This window comes from Kogia breviceps, chromosome 10, assembly GCF_026419965.1.
Source record: "Kogia breviceps isolate mKogBre1 chromosome 10, mKogBre1 haplotype 1, whole genome shotgun sequence".
Lineage (NCBI taxonomy): Eukaryota > Metazoa > Chordata > Mammalia > Artiodactyla > Physeteridae > Kogia > Kogia breviceps.
In genome coordinates, this window is record NC_081319.1 from 94,380,181 (window position 1) to 94,399,823 (window position 19,643).

General features: G+C 43.0%; 1 protein-coding gene across 1 annotated transcript; it reads right to left on the reverse strand.

Moving 5' to 3' along the window:
• Positions 1-2,683: 2,683 nt before the first annotated feature.
• On the reverse strand, positions 2,684-17,537 carry RBM24 (RNA binding motif protein 24). Its single transcript, XM_059075226.2, has 4 exons — positions 14,432-17,537; positions 13,201-13,324; positions 11,685-11,739; positions 2,684-4,852 (listed from the first exon to the last, which is right to left on the reverse strand). The coding sequence occupies exons 1-4, from the start codon at positions 14,597-14,599 to the stop codon at positions 4,489-4,491; spliced, it is 711 nt and encodes a 236-aa protein (XP_058931209.1). The 5' UTR covers positions 14,600-17,537; the 3' UTR covers positions 2,684-4,488.
• Positions 17,538-19,643: the final 2,106 nt, after the last annotated feature.

Genomic DNA, 19,643 nt, shown 5'->3' on the forward strand with positions numbered 1-19,643 from the left:
ATTGCTACTCAATCCCTGTTATGATGTAATCAGAATGACCTCTAAGTGTGGAAAAATGGAAAACAATGCATAGCCTCCAACTCACTTAAACTATATTGATAGCTCAGTGGTAGCATCTTGAATTTAAAAAATAATTGCATTCATCTTCTGGGATTCAAGTGACTGGAAAGAAGGGTACTTTCTGAATAAGTTGGTCAAGAATGACCAAATCCTGTGCAATTTTGAGACAGAACTAATTTATGATATATCAAAGCTAGAAACCCTTTATCTTATCTAAAATTTCTAAAGTGCTTATACATGCATGTATTGTCTGATTTCCTTCTCATTTTGATTTATGATTGAGATTTCAAAGTCTGGAATGTAAATGACTTAGCTAAAATCATTATTGAACTTCTAAAATTCAACTCAGAACAAATATCCAAAATGAAACCTCTTCTGTATGAAGTGCTTAAGCAAAACAAAGTTAGAATTTCCATGGAAACAGCCTGGAACTCTTGAAGAAAAAGAGAGGACAAAAGTAAGCATGAAAATGCATTTATTTATTTTTTTGGTTCCTCTGTACCTCTGCCCCTGCAAACTTCAGGCTGTCATCTTAATGAATGCTTTCAAGCCTCAGAGGGAATTAAGAAGAACAATATTTGACAGGAGTGAGGAAGGAGCTAAATATAGTTCCCCTGTGAGAGAAATATATTCCATAATCTTCTCCTCTCCCCTTCCTTCCCCTGAGCAATCTCTCCATCTTTCAATGTGATTTTTGTGCCGCTATTGCTGTACAGCAAGTTGAGCTGTGACTTGGTTGGGACAGAATGAAGGTAACATCATGAGATACTTTTGTCCTCTCTTGGGAGGGTCATTTCATACCAGACAACCGCTGAGGTCAATTTCCAAATTAATATTGTATATATTCCCACAGTATAATTTCCATCTGCCGAATAGTTCAGAATTTCTAAAATGCTCTCATATCAGTTAACTCATTTGATCAGTACAATCTGAGGGGTAAACAAATCAACTATGTTGAGTACTATCAGCTTACACGTTACCAGGATAGAAGGGTTCAAGATCACCCTTCTGGTAAGTAAAGAAACCAGAACTTGGCCAGCAATTTGGATCTCAGACCATTGCTTTCTCCGACTATACAAATACAACTAACCTCCTGACCAAGGTAGACATTGTGTCATGGGTACTCTCCCCTCTTTATTAGAAATTAAGAACTTTTATTTATTTTAAAAATACATGCTTTAGCATTATAAAGTAAAAATCTTGCCCTCTCTATAACTGCTAATATTGATCAGTAAATACCTCCAAAAAAGGTATAGTCAGGGATACATGGACTTCCGGCTTTCCTGAGTATGGCTATTTTTGACAAGCTTTTCCCAGAACCTATTTTTAATTGATAAATCAAATAATGTTTCATTTTAAAGCTCAGCAATCAATACATGACTTACAGAGGACAAAAGTGACCTTTTGTAAATCTGAAACATTAAATGTTGAACTTGTCTTTTGGAATAGTCATTGATGCATTGGCTGAATTAAGTAACTTAGAAAATTATTTTACTGATCCAAGATAATACCTTGAGGTGCAATAAAATCTCTCCCTAGGGATACGGTGGTATCTATTTTCTTTGGAAAATTAAAGGCAGTTAAGTTTGGAGATTATGATGGCTCTAAACAGGATGATAGTTATCATCAAGTACGAAGTCTGGGACCTCCCTGGTGGTCCCGCGGTTTTGATTCCGTGCTTCCAATGCAGCAGACACCAGTTCCATCCCTGGTCAGGGAACTAAGATCCCACATGCGGTGCGGACAAAAAAGAAAAAAAAAAAAAAAAAAAAAAGAAAGCATGATGGAATCTGTTATTATAACTTTCTGCTGCTTATAATTTTTGAAAACTAATGGAATTCAATAAAAGTTATCATATCATGCACTTGGGAAATATTAAGACCAAGGGACTAACAGACGATCCATTCCATAATTAACATAACGTGTATACTTTAATATGACAGTCATTCATTTGATGTTCTAAGACACACATTATTAGATATGGCCACATCATTGTGGACAAAAATTTAAAAATAGAAACATTCCAAGAGGTGACTTCCTCTTTGGTTAGCTTTCACTATGGGGCATTACAACAAGCGCTACCAGTAATCATTTATCTAGATAAATAGTAATATATTTGATTGTGCCAAGTAGTTGATATACTTTAATACTTAAATAACCATGTAAGATAGGTAGTACCATCTAACATTATAGACAAGAAATCAATAAAAACCTCACCCCAAAAGTGAACTACAAAAAGCAATGTGTTCCATTCACATTGCTAGTACCTGGTACAGGCTAGCACCAAATCTCAGTTTACCTGATCCCAGCATGACTGTGCTACTCCAGCTTCGAGTTGAGTGTTCCCCTCTACAGCCCACTCCTTCCAAGCAACCTTCAGGTAACCAAGTATCACTGCCATGAATCGTCCTTTAGGGTTCACTATTGGGGGAGGACCTATATCACTTGCTAAATGTAAGGCAGATACTGAGTTAATGAAATTGACTTAAAAGGTATAAAAGCAGGGCATCTGGGAAGCTTTCTGCTCACTGAAAATGTTACCTGTAAATCACAGCCATTAATTCTAGTTAAAGGGAGAAATCATTCCACTTTTACAACAAAATTAGAAACAACCAATGCAACAAAAGTTTTTAAAAATTATATTTAATACAAGTGAATAGATTAGAAGATCTGAAATGTTATAAAGCAATATACACAATGAATAAATAATTTGCACAGGGGAGTTCATGTCTACATTACATAACACTGTCTAGTATGGGAATACTTAAAGTAAATCCAGTGATAATGGAGAAAGTCCATAAAAATGCTAACCTGTCTTCCCTTGTATGAAATTGTTCAAGTATAAAAATCCAATACAGTGTAAAATAGTATTCAATTTACTTTAAGAATAAAAATTGCAAGTATTGCAGTTTCAGAAGAAAAATGTAAAGCAGCATTTAAAACTACATAAACTACGTAAGAAGAGTGTTAAACTAATGAAGTACCAATAAATGAGAGCTACACGAGCAAAAATCAGAGAAGGAAGCATGAAACTAGCAATAGGGCCTGTTAAAAATTAAAAAAAAAAAAACCTAAAAACTAAAATAAACTAAAATGTGTTAATGTAAGAGTACTCTCTTATACAGTGCACATATGAATTTAAATAAATCCAAGTCAACATCTTTAGTTGAATAGGTTAATATTTAATATGCTACATCTAGACCTACTAAATAATTTATGCCATGAGATGAATACATAATTTTACAGTGTCACATCTAAAGTTCCTTTCTTTAGAGTGCAGCATAGTAAAACTTAAAAATAAATATCTTAAATAGCATTACTATTAAGGCACAGTATAAACCACATTATCATTAATTGTTGAAGAATTGTAATCTCAGTAACCTTGTTGTCTCATGTACTGTATTCACTAATAAATAGTTTTAAATATGACTCTGAAATAGATACTAAAAAGTGTAAAATTATTTAAAAAGGGAAAAAAATAAATGTCCTTAAGACAGTTCTTAAGGGTTTAGAGTCTGCAAACTTTGCCCGCCTTTAATCATAAGCCACGAGTCGACACAATAAATAGAAAGAGAAGGCTGTTGTAGTAAAAGCCTGATCCTATTTCAGAATCAGAATTGCTGACACCAGCAGATACAAGTTTCCCAAAATTGAAACAGGATATGGGGAGAGGGATTAGAATGTGACAAGCTCATCAAACAAGCACAAGTGATGTGTTCTTTCCAGAACTGTGTGTGTTATTGATTGTCTGTACAGCTGTTGCACCCATTCATTCCACATCACTTGTTTCACAGTCCCACTCATCCACTGGGTAGATGAGAAAATAGCTTTGGTGCCTGTCCACCATTTCACCCACTGCCATGCTCCTAGATTGATTGTTCGATGCCCATTTTTGAGAGTAAGAACATTACCTTCTTGAAAAACTTCTCTAGGCCATAGTGACTGCTAAAACTGACAATCAGTGCTTTCACCATTTTTAAAAAAAATCTGCTTTTAAATGTAATTCAAGCTACATATTGCTCACTCTGTATTCCCTGGTTCAACTAGATTCAAATAGCATTTTCTAACTGGTAAAAGGCAGTTTGCTTCCCTGATACTATAAAAAGAGCAAAAGTAAAAATCCCGTTATAAAAGTGAAGTTCCATTGTTCCTCCTGCCACCGTTTCGTCGCGGCCTTTTACTTACTCAGGCTCTTTGGGATTGATTTCCAAAACTGCGCCCACTCCCCCCCACCCCCCGCCTCATTCTCATCTCTTTCACGTCTAGAACTACTACGGGAGTATTAAAAAAAATAATCATAATTCTGCTTCACAATAGCATAGCTTTTTTTTTTTAACCTGTTAAGTCAATGTTAACTCTTATTAACTACTGAAAATTGGGAAATCGGGAGGGAAAGAGGAAACAATTCGACTTTGATCAGGTTCTGGCCTATTGCATCCGGTCTGTTTGCAGCTGCTGAGGCTGATACTGGCCAAAGGCAGCGGCGGCGGCAGCTGCGGCGGCGGCGGCGGCTGCGGTCCCAGGTGCGGCGGCGGTGATTGGCTGCTGCACCGCGTAGCCGTAGCCCCCGGCCGTGACGTAGCCCGCGGCAGCCGGGGAGGCTGCGTATGGGTACTGGTCGTAGGCGGCGGCGGCGGCGGCGGCAGCGGCGGCCGCCGAGTACTGTGCGTACGCGGCTCCCGTGTAGTCAATGTAAGGTGCGGTGGAGGCGGCCGCTGCGGTCGGCTGCACGTGCGGTATGACCACTCCAGGCTGCACAAAAGCCTGCGGATAGACATAGTGGGCAGGTATCCTGTCGAGAAACGGAAAACAGAGTCAGGCAGGAGTTGCCTCCTGTCTGGAGCATGGCTTCTTCCGAGATCAGACCAAACTCAAATTTAGTGGTTATTATGAGCATAGGGTTGCCACAATATCGACTTTCCAGTCACCTGTGAAAGTACTCTGGCAGGAGCCCAAATCATGGAGTGCCCCAGAAGGAATTCAACAACGAAAATAGGATACCCCCCCCTGCCAGAAGTTTGATTCAGGATCATTTTGGAACCAAGAAATAGCATAGAGCCAAAGTTTGGAAAAATTAATCAAGTTTCAGGAGGGCCTCGCACAGAGGAGGTATTTAATAAATGCTGAATTGAGTTAAGACTTGAGAAAATTAGAGAAAATTTTGTGGTGAGTTCGTTCAACAAAAACGGTTTAGACAATAGAAAAATTCTTAACCGTGAAACCAGGAATCCAAAGGGAATCTGTGATCGTTCAATTCCATAAGGGTGATGGCTGGTTTCTCAAAAACTACGGTAAAGTTCAACAAAAGCCGTATGTTTATTATCATGGCAACCCTACTGGAAATTGCTATGCAGACTCAGCACACATTAATCTCTCTGCAACCTCAGTCACCCTTATTAAAGATAATAATAATGAAAAGAGAAGCAGGCGCCAAAATAAAAAAGGAGTTTAAAAGATCACAAGTGTGGTAAACACAGCAGAATCACACTTCTCAAACGAACTGTAGTGCAGCTCACTCTATCACAAGAGGCTGTTGTGGGAAGCTACAGAAATGCTATTAACATTCATGGCAGTGATTCCCAAAGAGATGTGCAGCACGCTTTTGGTCTTTCTTTCTTTCTTTTTCTCCATTAAATTCATAAAGACACAAGGGTCAATCAAACCTGTTTGACTATCAGGCAACTGAAGGTCAGCCAGCTTGTTTATCTCTATGCAAGACAGACAGAAGGGGTTTTGGGGAAATGATGAGGTTGAGGGAAAAGGTAGGGTCAGGGAAACACAACTAAATATTTCTAAAATTAATATCAACTTAAAAGGATTACATAATAAGAGTAAGGAAACTTTTTTTTTGAGCATCTACTAAGTCTTGTTTTATCCTCTAACTCAACAGAAATAGATATATTAGCATATCTGTTTTAAATCTTCCCTACTGGTAGATATTTTATACAAATCAATTCTATTATGGTGTATTATCCTGCAAAAGTTATAGAAAGTGAAACAAGATTGAGTACCTTTTAAAATGATACATTCAGAGGTCACATACAAGACACACTCCAATGGCCTTACTTAAAAGTTAATTTTGTTAAAAAAAAAAAAAAAGAAATCACAAGAGGTATTTAAAAAAACTATGCATCTCAGTTCTCACTCTTGCGATTCATAACTGCCCAGTTAAAACGCTACCTTGAATATCTGATTTATTTTCATCCTTCTTTAGCATAATCTCCATCAAAACCCCCTATCCTTCTAAAAATATGACACCATAATGCCATCTGGTTGTTGCCAAAAGCAGCTTACAAGAAGTACGAGCACAAGTAACAATCTTCGAATTTTAAAGAATTCAAAACAGAAAACTTCATATTTAGATTATGAAAACATAAATTTTGCTTTGCCTTTTCAGAGTTTTACTGAAAGCACTCATTAACCAACATCCATGGAAAAGATGAATTTATCACAGAGGGTAGTGAACTTTGACCCCAATGATAAAAATACACTCAATTTTACTAGACTGTAGATCTTTCCCAGTGCCAGGAGAAACGACGTCATCAAGTGTTTCTGAGGACACTTAGAGATGTTCTTAATTGCTTGTCAGAAACCAGACGCGTGGTCATGTACACACTCAGAACTTCTCTGCAGGTCAGGTGACTGGCTCGTTCAGAGCGACAGGTGTGGCTTTATGAAACACCGTCCCTGGAGGCCGCCGTGTCCACGATGTGCAGATACGGATAAGAAAGCCTTACTCGTGCCAGTTTACATGTGGTGATGGACAGCAGGGGCTGCAGCCGGGCTATTTTTGATCCTGTCATGCGACAAGGGTTTCCAGCGGGTAAAATGTCTTTATAAGGCCAAAGTAAAACATCTATCAGCTCCAAAGGCCAGCCAGTATGAATCTCACTGATACTGAAACATTAACCCCTGTGCTCCCAAAGTTCCAAAGACAACACGACAGTTGCTCAGCTTGTATCTCTAAATAAAGGTGGTAACTGAAAATAAGTTTGGCCTACAAAAAGGCAGGATAAAAGTGTGTGTGTGTGTGTGTGTGAATGCTTTAAGTGATACATAGGCAGCGTTGCTTACAGGACTCTTGTCTCTGCGTTTATTTTACATTAATAGTTTTCACTTGAAAATGCCAACCAATGGGTATAAAATTCCTTAGAATATCAGAAACCTACATGACGTCTGGCAAGGGTTAGGAAGCTATCTAGCAGGCAAATGAAACGCTAGAGTTTTTAAGGCTTAGGGAAAGGAGAATCCAGAAGACCATGGAGAGACTAAAATAGTTCAGAAGGCAGACAGAATCGGACTAAAGGGTGAGGAGGCACTTCTGAAGCAATTCCTGTATTAGGAGCTCTTTTAATAGCCTGCGGAACCCATTAAGGCAATTTGGGAATCTCCCTCCTGCTAGAGAGCTACCAACATCCTTTCCCTTAGTAAATCATAGAATGTAAATGCCTAGCAGAAATAAAAGCACAAGAGCAAAGCCGACACCTCGGACAACTTTCAAAGAAAATTTACTATGTTTTCCTTTTCTTCCTGTCTCTTCAGGTCCCTCTGGCATCTCTCTGTGACTTTTGACATCCTAAAGGGTTTCCTCTTTCAACCTATCACATAAACTGCAGACACAGGCTGCATCTCATTCACTTGTTTAGAGTAACCTAGGTCCCTAACATCCTACCAAACTAAGTGCAAACTTCTTAAACTTTGGCATGCCAGGCCTTTTATACTTCTGGCTCCAAACTACTTTTTCCGGTATTTCTTCTCACCTTTCCTTGAACCCAGGTCAGCTGGGCTCCTCAATGTTTCCTGGACATACCACACACACCTAGAGCTTCACTTTCACTCACGACATCCCTCTGTCAGGGATGCTAATACTCACTCCATCTCTACCTGTTGAAATCGCAATCCTGTCTACCCTAGCTCTCCCACTCCCCACGTGTAAAGCCTTCAGGAATTTGCTTCACCTTTTTAGCCTCATATACTTCTCATAAGTGAAATGAACCTAGTATTTCCAACCCTGAATTGCTGTGCATTAAATAAAATTATCTATGTGAAGAGCCTACAGTGAGGAATATATTCATTGCAAGAGTTCCCTATCCTCCATCATAGTTTCAAATCTAGGTCAACTTCTACCTCTTTCATGAAGACTTCCTGGATCCCACCAACCTGATGTCTCTCTGCCTTATCTGAAGCCATGTAGACAGCCCTTCTGGGCGCTTCTCAGTTTTCTCACGAGATTATAAGAGAGAGCTGAGTTGTGTCTTTCAGACTACAGCTTGACACAGAGGAAAGAACATGGCTTTGGAGGCCATGATTTGGAACCTAGAAGCAGACTCTATCACTTAGTAGTCCCTGAGGGAAGTTAATTAACCTCTCTGCATCTCAATTTCACCCATGGAAAGGACATTAACAGTGCCTTCATCAAATAATTACTGTGATAATTAAATTATATAATTTATGTAAATCCCTTATCAGTACCAGGCAAGTAGCAGGTGTTCAGTTAATGTTAATTACTGTCCCTTCTGCTCTACTCAGTGGACAGTATAATACTTATTATGCGTTAACACAACTAGAGTAAAACTTAGCACTTAAAGGAGTACTAAGTAAATATTTAAGTGTATTTCAACATGATCTAAACTAGCCTGGAATTTTCTACTCACAGATCCATAGGCTCTCCTCTCCAACGTTTCAATAAGAAAATGATTCTTTCAAATATAAAATATTTATAAGATATTGTTTAGCAAATCCACACATTTCTGTATACCTGCCCACTGTGTTACATCAGAAATTCCTTCAGGCCAAGGTTTTTCTCTTTAAAGGCCCAGAGTAATCTGGGGGCCATTTAAAGACCATATAAAAAAATAGTTCCTAGAATTTCAAACAAGTCAAGTAAGATTAAAAATTCTCAAGCTTCTTTCCAGGCCTAAAAATAAGAACATGTGGCATTCAAATAGAATTTAGGATGACCAGGTGTGATTTGTTAGGTACAGACTCCGGGAATTAGAGCAGTGTTAAGAATCCCTCAAAAAAGAAAGAGAAGGCTTGCTGGGTCTATTTGGAATGCTATCTATTTCTAATACGAATCTCAAGTTCAAACAATTTATGCAAACAGTAATAATCACCATCCTTTACAAAGACAGCTAATATTAGAAGGGATGAAAAACCAAAGGTTACTATCAAAATCTGCTTCATTTAAAATTTCCATATGACACGTCTTATTCTGGTTGTTATTGCCCTTGTGCTACTTTCTTTCTCAAGGATCTGTAAGGACTACCACAGCCAGTCCAAATTTCTAGTCTAGCTCTCAAGACCCTCCATCAGAATCTGGTTTCTCCATGCACTGAGTCTTTTCTCCTCTTCGCCTTTGCTGATGCTCCCCTCATCCTACACCCTTTTGACATGTCTCTTCTTCCTTTTACCTGTCCAGGGCCTACCCACTGGTCCAAGACTAGTTCTAGTCCTCACAAAGTCTTGTCCAACTCCTCCAACTCACCTATTTTCTTGCTCTTCTGAATTCCTTTTGTACTTAAAATAATACCAAGTAATTTAGCAATTAATAGTTCCTGATTCGTTTGTGTTAGTTTGGCTTCCCAAACTAAAGTGCAATCTCCTTAGTTTGTACCATCCACTAGCACAGAGAAAAACACTCATATGCTAATACCGGTTGATCGATTTAGCTGTATTAACAACTGTCTCAAGATTATTAACGTGAGATCACGACTAAGTTCACCATCACTTCTTAAGATGTATGTTCTCGTCCCCAATTCTACCTTAAACATAGTCTAGACCAATGAGAGGGGGATCCAAAGAAGTAGTTGGACCCATCAACCCACGGTTTATCATCAGTATCCGGAATGGTTTGGATGGGGCAGAGATAAATTGTATGGGTATACGAAAGCCCTTTCTAATCATATTGGACAGAAGACTCTTCTACGGTTTAAAAAAAGTAAGGGCTGGGCTTCCCTGGTGGCGCAGTGGTTGAGAGTCCGCCTGCTGACGCAGGGGACACGGGTTCGTGCCCCGGTCCGGGAAGATCCCACGTGCCGCGGAGCGGCTGGGCCCGTGAGCCGTGGCCGCTGAGCCTGCGCATCCGGAGCCTGTGCTCCGCAACGGGAGAGGCCACAACAGTGAGAGGCCCGCATACCGCAAAAAAAACAAAAAGTAAGGGCTGTCAGTAAGTGAGATCTCGATATGGTAAAGGGAAGGTTATAAAGAAGGTATTCGTGGAAAATATAACTTGACTCTTCCAAGTCAAATTATTATTACTTTTTGGGATCTATTCTTGGAGACACATAAGGTAGACATCTGTCTTTGTAAGTAGAATCCAGCCTTCCAGGTTACACATGTAGATGTTCAGGTGCTAAGCTAGAGAAGAAACTGTTGTTGAGGATGAAACACTTCTTAACAGAATATTTGAAAAGAGAGTGTAAATCTCTGGCATTAGAGTTACAACCATGTTGATCAGGTAGAAAACAGCCAAAACAGGCCCTAGGTGTTCGGAATGAATTGAGGGAGCTGGGGATGTCCCACCCATACCGTGTCTGAATGGAAGGTAAATGGGGGAGCTTGGATGAGGAAAGCTGGTAATCACAGAACCCACAGAATACAAACATAAGCAGGCTGTTCACCTGAGTCAGGTCTGAAAGGTGAACGTTAGTGCTACTCTACTCCCAAAACTGGCCAGTGTTAATGACATCGGATGAGAGTTGTTGAACCTTTACATTAGAAGGCCTAGAAGTGGATATACATTGCCAAAGAAAGAACCCCATTCCCAGAAAAACAGCCCAGTAAAACAGAAACTTAGGACATGCAAGCGATGAATCTGTATTCTTACGGAGGGAAATCACACCATTTAGCACTCACTACAAAAATATGGTTAAATGGAAGTCACAGGCTACAGCTTAAAAGCAAGGAATAAAAAGGCCCTTTGCTTCCCATGGCAAAGTCAAAAGTCAACACCCGTCAACACCACCACCAAAACCAAAAACACAAAGAGCCCCTTCCCCGAGGAAAAGAAAACACTTTCACTACAGCTGTTTTCAATTAAGTAAAAAAGCACACAGTTTAGCTATCAACACCACTTCATTACTGTAATAAATAAAATAAAGCACACGGAGGTCTATTGACTATTGTGAAAAATAAAACAACAACAGCAACATCCATGCATCGTTAATCACCATCTGAGCTTGTGTGTCTGAGTCTACCGGTTACAGAGTTTAATTCCAAACAGAACTATTCCACCTCTTATCATCGTATCCTTCTGATCAGTTAGCTTAACTGTATACGAGCCCTGTCAGGTTAGAAAGAGATAAATACAATTGAGTCAAGTCGAACAGTAGTCATGGTGTTGGGACACAATCGTGTGGTACACAAGTCATACCTGGTATTTTTGTTTTGTTTTGTTAATCATGAGCTCAAATGTGTCTGTTTTGGAGGCTGCATACTTGGTCAGATAACTTGACTCATCTAAAAATATTTATTTTATCAGCATTCAAAATACACAAACATATATAAATATGTATAACCGGGAACAATCTGTGACATGATGGTCTTATCTGGATATAAAAAAGAGGCAGGTTAACAAATGATATCCATATGGAAACTTAGGAGAGTCTGATTAATTGACTTACCCAAAAGGTCTTTGTATAAGGGCTGGATGAAGCTGTTGAACACCAAAGGCAAAACCTAACAATAAAACATACCACATTCTCTATTTGTGCATGGTTAGGCATTTATTACTTCTACATATAAAATGCAATCACACCTTTCACTTAGAAAAGGTAATCATTCTTTTAATACTTTAGAGAAAATATTATACATATTTTTAAAAGTCATTTTACTAATGTTATTGTTGATCTAAATAAAAATTTTAATAGGCTACAAGTGGAAACTAAAAATGATCTGCAAAGTTTAGTTGACAGACACAGAATAAGACCTTAGAAAATCAGACATAGAGAAAGTTCTTGTGGAATGAAACCAAGCACAATAGGACTTGATAATGAAGTTACATGTCACAAATCTTCCTACAATTCTGAATCGTGATCTATAAAAAAGCCTTTTTAATTTGGAACATTCTGGAATGCTTTGGACAATGCTTTGGAAGATTCTGGATTTTACAGATTATAGTATTAAAACTTCACAAAACAAACTCTTCTTTCTTTTCTGGAGACCATACACAGACACACACACACTGTATTAGACAAATACACGTTTCTTAATGCTCACAAATATTTGCACATGCACTCCCTTTCTTGACAACCTAGTTTCCTAGTAAATCTGTTTGAAGTGTCCACCTCTTTCCAAACTTTCAGATGCACAGACTTAAGGATGAAGAGTACATGACTTAATCAAAGTTGCACGCCCAAGAAAAAGATTACATTTGTTCAAGATTCGATTCACAATTATTTGTGCTCGTGCAAAGGGCAGTGTTGTAAACCATTCAGGAGGTCATGTTTTCAGATAAACAAAATTCTCTCGCTTTTGGTGACTAATAGCTATGTGACTTTGGAGTAAACCCTTTCTCATCTCTGCATCAGTTTCTTCATCTGTGACATAAGGGTCCTGGAGTGCATGAAATCTCTTCATCCTCTCTCATTACTAATATATTCTGGGACTTTATTTTGAACATCTACCGTCCAGGCACTGGATTTTACAGGACCCCATTGCTTCTCTTGGCTCAGTGTTCCAGGTGAATTGCCCGCTCTGAACACAGGGCAACGGGTGGCAAAAGGAGAGACAACACTAAGAGGTATAACCAGCTGGAGTTGACACATCTGGCCCATAGCATCCACATGTGAATGATCTACAAGTGGCTAAAAACCAGAAAGTGGAGAGTGAACTATGATTGTACATAGGAAACAGATGAGTCAAGCTCAAGCCTGGGTGTGTGCAAACTGAACTGACCCCCAAGATCTAGTTTTTGCCCATAGGTACATTTCAAGTCAGGAAAGGAGTGTTTACAACTCTCATCTACCTTTAATGCCTTGTTAGAATAACCAGCCACAGCTCACCTTTACTAAACATGTACAGATTCTCAGGGAACAAGTGTCTTCCCAATCAGGGATTCATTCTATTCAGAGGTGGCGGGGCTGGGGGTGGGGGTGGGGGTCTCTAGTTGGGGGTGGGGCGTCGAGGAACATCGCTCACCTGGTTGCATGATCCTCGGTTTTGCTCCCAAGTACGCCAGATTCACATTGGCCTTCCGGCCATCAATGATGGGGTTGGGGTCCTTGCAGGCTCTTTCGGCAGCAGCCCGGTCAGCCATGGTGACCTTAGCAACATACACACACAGACATACACACAAAGCTCTAAATCAACCCCTGAAGAAACCAACAATCGCACTGGAGAAGTCATTCTTGTTAATAAAACTGAGGGGCGGGGGGGTCTTTAACTTTGTCTTTTTTTTGGGGGGGGGCTGGAACTTTTTTCCCTTGATCCTCCATCCAAAACAAAACAAAAGAAGAAAACAGAAAGGAGGAAAGAAAGAAACACCTCCCTCTCACCCCGCAAAGTTCTAAGGGTGCTAGTAGGGCCTAGCAGAGATTTGGAAGCCTGAATTCTGTCTTGGAACTCCTCCGGATTCCCCCTCTACCGACCATTCCCCAGGTCCCTACACGGCCTGAGAGGCACTGTTTGCTTTAAAGAAAGACTAGCCTCACATCCGGCCGGTGTTCCCAACCCCGCAAACACTCCCCAGCGACAATAGCTATTGTCCTAGGCTGGGGCTCCCGGCTCCTCGGCAGCTGAATTTGCTCGCTGAAATCTCCAGGAAGGTTACTATGCTCTCTTTCATTTCGGCAAAGAAAGAGCCAGAGGTTCATCTTTTAAAAGAACTCATCTTTGCAATTAAAAAAGGGGTGGGGAGGGGTGGCATAAGAAGAAAAGCCCCAGACCTCCTGGGGTGTCCCCTCCCTGCCCCAGCCGGAATGCCAGGAAGACACACGCATTTTTACAAAGCAACAGCGCGCTTAACGACCGGCCTCCAACCCAGGAGTGCAATTCGAAGGGGCTACGGCCCCTCCCTCCCAGACCTCCGCACCCCTAAATCCGGCGGTCATCACAGTTCTCTCCCTCCACCCCTGCTCCGCCTGTCCCTCGACACCGCAGCGCTCTCGGTCCCCTCGGAACCCCGCGAGGCAGGCGCCGGCCCTCCCCTCCCCAGCTCCGCCGCGCGCAAACTTTCAGTTCAGCCGGGAGCCAGGGGGCAGCGCCGGTCACGTCCGCTGGGGTCCTCGCGCGGCCACGCCGAGCCCCTCACTCCCAACTCCGACCCCTCGGGCCAAGCGCCACTCTGTCCCTCCCCGCCCCCGTGGTCCTCTGTTTCCCCGCCGAGCTCTTTATCGCCCCCTCCACCACCATCCCCCTCCGCGCAACTTACAAATCCATAGCCCCGGGACTTGCCCGTCTGCCGGTCGGTGATGACCACCGCCTCCTCGATCTCGCCGAAGACCTCGAAGTACTTGCGCAGGCTGGCGTCCGTGGTGTGATAGGGCAGCCCCCCGACGAAGATCTTGGTGTACGTCGTGTCCTTCTGGGTCGTGTGCATCTTCGCGCCCGCCCCGCGGCTCGGGCTCCGGCTGCGGCTGCGGCTGCGGCTGCGGCTGGGGCAGCGGCTGCGCCTCCTCCTCCGGCTCCGCGTCTCCCGCACTCTTGCGCGGCCGCCGAGGGCTGCGGGCGAGCCCGGGGGCGAGGGCGGCGGCGAGGCGGGGGCGAGCGGCCGGGGTCGGCCGAGAGCGCGGGGCGCGCGGCTGCCGAAGTCGCCAGCAGCCCCGGAGACCTGACTTCGCTCTCTCCTCCCGCCCCCCCTGCCGGTCACGGTACAAATTCTCCGGATCGTCTGGCTTAGGCTCCGGTTCTGTAGGATGTGCAAATGGTTTCCACTCACCCGGCGGGGAGGCCAAAGCTGAAAAGGGAGGGTGGTCCTCAAGCGAAGAACTGGGTGCGTTTAGAGGTAGATTTTTCTTCCCTAGAAATTAGGTAGGTGTCTCGGGTGCGGCGCGGGGAGGGTCGGCGGTGAGAGCGTCCGGGCGCGGAGGTGGGCGGGCGGGGGGCGCGGCGGCGGGGCCCGGGGCGGGGGACTCCGCGCGGCTTCGGCTCGGGTTCTGTCCCTCCCGCCGCGGAAGCTGGAAGACAAGTGGCGAGGACGGCTCTCCCCCTCTCTGCTCCCTTCCCCCGCTGGCCGGGGGTCGGCGCCTGGCTGGGGAGGGGGCGGGCCGGACGCCTGCGATTGGCCGCGGCCGCACCTGGGGCGCCCTGCGCCGCCGCCCCCCAGCTGTTGGGAACAGCTGCTTCTCTCCCCGCGCGGCGCGGCCCTGGGCCGCCGGGCTCGAGCACTGGAGCCGGCGCTGGGGTAGGGCTGGGGAGGGCTGGAGGCAGCTCGGCTCTCGGCGTCTCCTGCCCTAACCCGTCAAAGTCCTAGGGACTCGGCGCGACCCCAGCCGGGACCCGGGTTGCGGGGGCTGCGCCCGAACTGGGAGCTGTGTCGCTTTCCAAAACGACGACGCGAGGTCTTTGCTCTCGGCCTCGGCGACTGGGCCGGCGACCCGGACTGACGAGCTGCGGGGTGGCCCGGATGCCTGGGGCGGTTCGCTGGGAGGCCAGTTCCCTCCCGGGCGCGGGGGCCCAAGAGCTCCGCCAACGATACCGGAATTGGATGCTCCCGGGTCTGGAGAGTGAGAAGGAGGGCCCCCAACCTTGCTTGACCCCAAAGAGCCGGTGCTGGGGAGAACCAGCGAGGCAGAGCCAGGAGGGAAAAAAAGCTTTGGCCCTCGGGTGCGCTGCGGAGAACCACTAGCTTTCGTTGCTCACCGCCCAGCCAAGCTAAGTAACGTAGACACCTGTCTATCAGACACCAATTTCTATTTCAAAGGACCATAAATTAGTACTTCACCTCACAGTCACCAAATTTGTGTTACCTCCGTAACTTATTCCTCCCTAACTATTCGAGAAGATTGGTACAGATTTCTCATCATAAATCCTTTTCGTTTTTCCCCTAGACAGAGAGTTAATTTCCTTCTATTTGAATTGTAAGGATGTTTAGTGACTTGATCTCAACTGTCTTATCAGGATGTACAGTAATTTTAAGAGGTGTAATTTTTGAAATCGACTTGTTACATAATCACTGGTTTCTACCAGCAAATCTTTAAAGCATTTGTAGAAATACAGACTTTAGTGCAGCCCATATATATTTATTTTTTATATCAGCTTTTGGCAACTTCTTTTTAATCAAGAGTACCTTCAACTAGGCTGTAAGATCATGGTCATAGTTGAGGTTTGGATGAAGATATTTAATGTGAGCAGAATGTCCCCCCGCCCCTCAACTGTTGGCACACAATTTGCTTTTAAGTCTTTTCCACCAGGAGCGTCCGCCGAAGTCCACCCAGTAATTGCCCCTGGGCTGCAGCATTTATTCTCTTTAAAGCAGTTCAGTATGTTAATCTATTAGAGAGGCACGTGCTTCTGTTCTTCTTTCCAGGGCACCTCTGCAGTCAGCCCAAGAGGATGAGATATATTGCATTTGCAAAAGCTAATGGAATGCAAATATTCTTGTGCAAAAGTTTGAATTCTGTTCTTCATCTTGCTGACATCTGCATGAGGTTGACCTTTTGAGGTCATCAGTTTCTTTAAGTTTGAACCCCCAGCGGGAGATAGAAAGAAAGAAATCTAAAGTTTCTTGAGAAAATGTTTTTAAAATCCACTTGAAGAAAAATATTTTACAGACATATGAGAGCCAGAAAGTGAAATTGTAAACACCTTCTCCTCATTGCTTAAGTAAAATACAGATTTAAAAGGAACTCTGTGTACTGGTACAATGAAAGATGATTTTTTTAAAATTAGAAAAACAAAGCAGGCCATAAAACAGAGGAGGCGTGTTTTTTTTAATATTCAACATCCATCTTGTGGTGTCACTTAAGAATTACTGTACTGGGCTTCCCTGGTGGCGCAGTGGTTGAGAGTCCGCCTGCCGATGCAGGGGACACGGGTTCGTGCCCCGGTCCGGGAAGATCCCACGTGCCGCGGAGCGGCTGGGCCCGTGAGCCATGGCTGCTGAGCCTGTGCATCTGGAGCCTGTGCTCCGCAACGGGAGAGGCCACAACAGTGAGAGGCCCGCATACCACCAAAAAAAAAAAAAAAAAAAAGAATTACTGTACTTAGATGAGGTTCAGGCAAAACATCTTTGTGAGGGGAAACTAGTTACAGAGAAGAGTGACTTTGGCTGTCTCACTTCTCTTCCTACCGGGACAGGAGCCCACCCCAGAGGGACTGTGATAAAGGGAAGGAGAGTGTCTGAGAGGGTAGCCAGAAGCTCCAATGTTCACTAGGGAAAGTGGTGAGATCTACAAGGAAATTCTGATCCTATGCTGGGATACCTGTGTTATAGAACTTGGCTTCTGGAAATAAGATGCTCCCCTGCCATAGTCCTAGAAAAAATAATGCAGCCACCCTCTCCCTACCCCATGTAACTCCTGCCTGGTGTGCTTTTATTCCTTCAATCCAACAGTAAATTTATAGCTTCATTTGAAACTTCCCTCATTTTGTATGAAATGATACCTGGATATCCCTGATTTTGAATTCCAGAGATAATTGAAGCATTATCAATAATCGAGTGTTATGTGATTCACTGAAAACAAAGGTTAAGAGGAATGGAGCTTCCTTATTTTCCAAACCAACTTAAATAGAAGCCATAATTCATACCCGGTTCTGCTTGACAAACCATTGAGTGCCCGCCCCCAAAGGCAGGCACTGGGCTAGGGCCAGGCATTACTGACGCTGGGTTTGTGTGACATCTGCACAAAGGTGGGTACAGTTATTATAGCCAGATACATTCTCAGTGGATTTATGAACCTGAGCCATAAGACCATGTAGCCTTGGGGGCATAAAATCTTTCTGAATTCAAAGTTTCAAGGTTATTAAGTACCAAATATTTCTGTATAATTACCCATTACAAATTCAGGTTTGAAAAACAAATACTGGGATAATCCTTTTGCTTGCTCAGCTGCTTTTGGCAGAGAAGAACGCTTGTATATTCACAGACCTCGTGCAATATGATGTGTGCCTCTTTGGAAAGAAAGAGCCATAAAGTACTTTAAAAGTTATAAATAGGTTCCACGCTTGTCATATCCAAATGACTACATATGGAATTGCCCTGAATCCTTGGTTCCTACTCCATGGCAAGATCGATATGACTTTATTACTTACAGTAAATTACTGTCCACTTGGTTCAAAATCTTTATCTGACTGTTAAAAGCCAAAACCAAAGTTACAAGTTTCACATTCATTTATATATTTTCTTCCCCACCCCCACCCCTTTTCTCTTAAATTAATCATGGAAATGAACTCCAGGCCCAAGGCTTATGAAGAATGTTGAGAAAAGAGGGTAATAGCATTTCATGAAGGGAGAGAAGTACTATCCCCACTTAAGGAGGTGTCTGTCCAGAGGTAGTACATTGCTCTGGGCAGCAAGTCTCCTCCAGGCAGGGTTGGCCTCTTAGATGTTATTGGATCTCCCGTAGGTCAGCTAAGTCCTCCACAGGGTTCTATACACATGAACACTGAAGAAATATCTACTGACTAGAATTGCTGTCTTAAAGATATCTACTTGCATGCTTGATGAGAGAAAATACATTCTTAGCTAGAACTAACCACTTGTAAAGTATTTGGGCCAGGCCCTTTTTTTTTTTTTTTTTTTTTTTTTTTAATTTGGGACACAAAAAAATGGCTTCCACAAAGTCTTTTGTTTTGGTTGTTTGGAAACGTTTACTTATTTTGAGAGTCTGTGTGAGCACTCTGATGTAAAAGTAACCGGTTTTCTGCCCTTTGGAGAGGTCCCATGATCAGATGTATTTCTGTTTCTCTGGGTGGGTGGGTAATTTTCTCTTAGTAACAGATAACAAATGTGTGTAATAGGTTATGCTGCTATTTTAGTGTGCAGAAGAGTTGGCGGTCAGAAACCTAGTCAGTTCAGCTCAGATCCACCTCTGGGAGAATTCTAGTCATGCTGCATTAAACCACATCTAAGCTGGTAAGTAAAGTGAAATGGAAATTTGTAACTGTAATTCAATCATGAAAATCGTAATGCCTCTTTCACATCAAGCATCCAGAAAATAGAAAGCGGAATAGGTTCACTTTGGAGGAAGAGGGAAGGGCGAAAATGAAAGTGGGGGCACGGGGCATGGTAGTGGGGGGGACAAAAACGTCCCCTGCCAACCTCGCCCTTGGGACAGTTCCACTCTGCCCATGTAGAAGTGGCTTTAAGCGTATGCACACTTTACATTCTAGTATATAAATCTGAAAGGGAAGGAAGAGAATGCAAACATTTTAAATCCGCAGTGTGTTTCTTCACATTTTAAATTCAGGGTGTACTTTGGTTCTAAATCTTTAAACAGTGAGCCTTGGAGCTGCCAAGTTATTTTAAGGAGCTGATGATCTCTCCAAATGTACTGAATGACTGTCTCTTGATGACAGATTCATTCCAATGCTGTTGCTTGGAGGCAGAGGACACTGTGTGGTAGAAATAGCCATGGATCCCAAAACAGGAGACCTAGGGCCTAGTCCAAGCAGTCATTAACCAGCTCCAAGACCTTGTTTGG

What these genes read in the sequence shown, in the direction of transcription:
- RBM24 (XM_059075226.2), bottom strand. Translation starts at nt 14,599, where the DNA reads ATGCACACGACCCAGAAGGACACGACGTACACCAAGATCTTCGTCGGG. An exon ending in AGTCCCGGGGCTATGGATTT is followed by an intron (nt 13,325 to 14,431) that starts GTAAGTTGCGCG and finishes TATGTTGCTAAG; the next exon opens with GTCACCATGGCTGACCGGGC. An exon ending in CTTATACAAAGACCTTTTGG is followed by an intron (nt 4,853 to 11,684) that starts GTAAGTCAATTA and finishes GTTTCTCGACAG; the next exon opens with GATACCTGCCCACTATGTCT.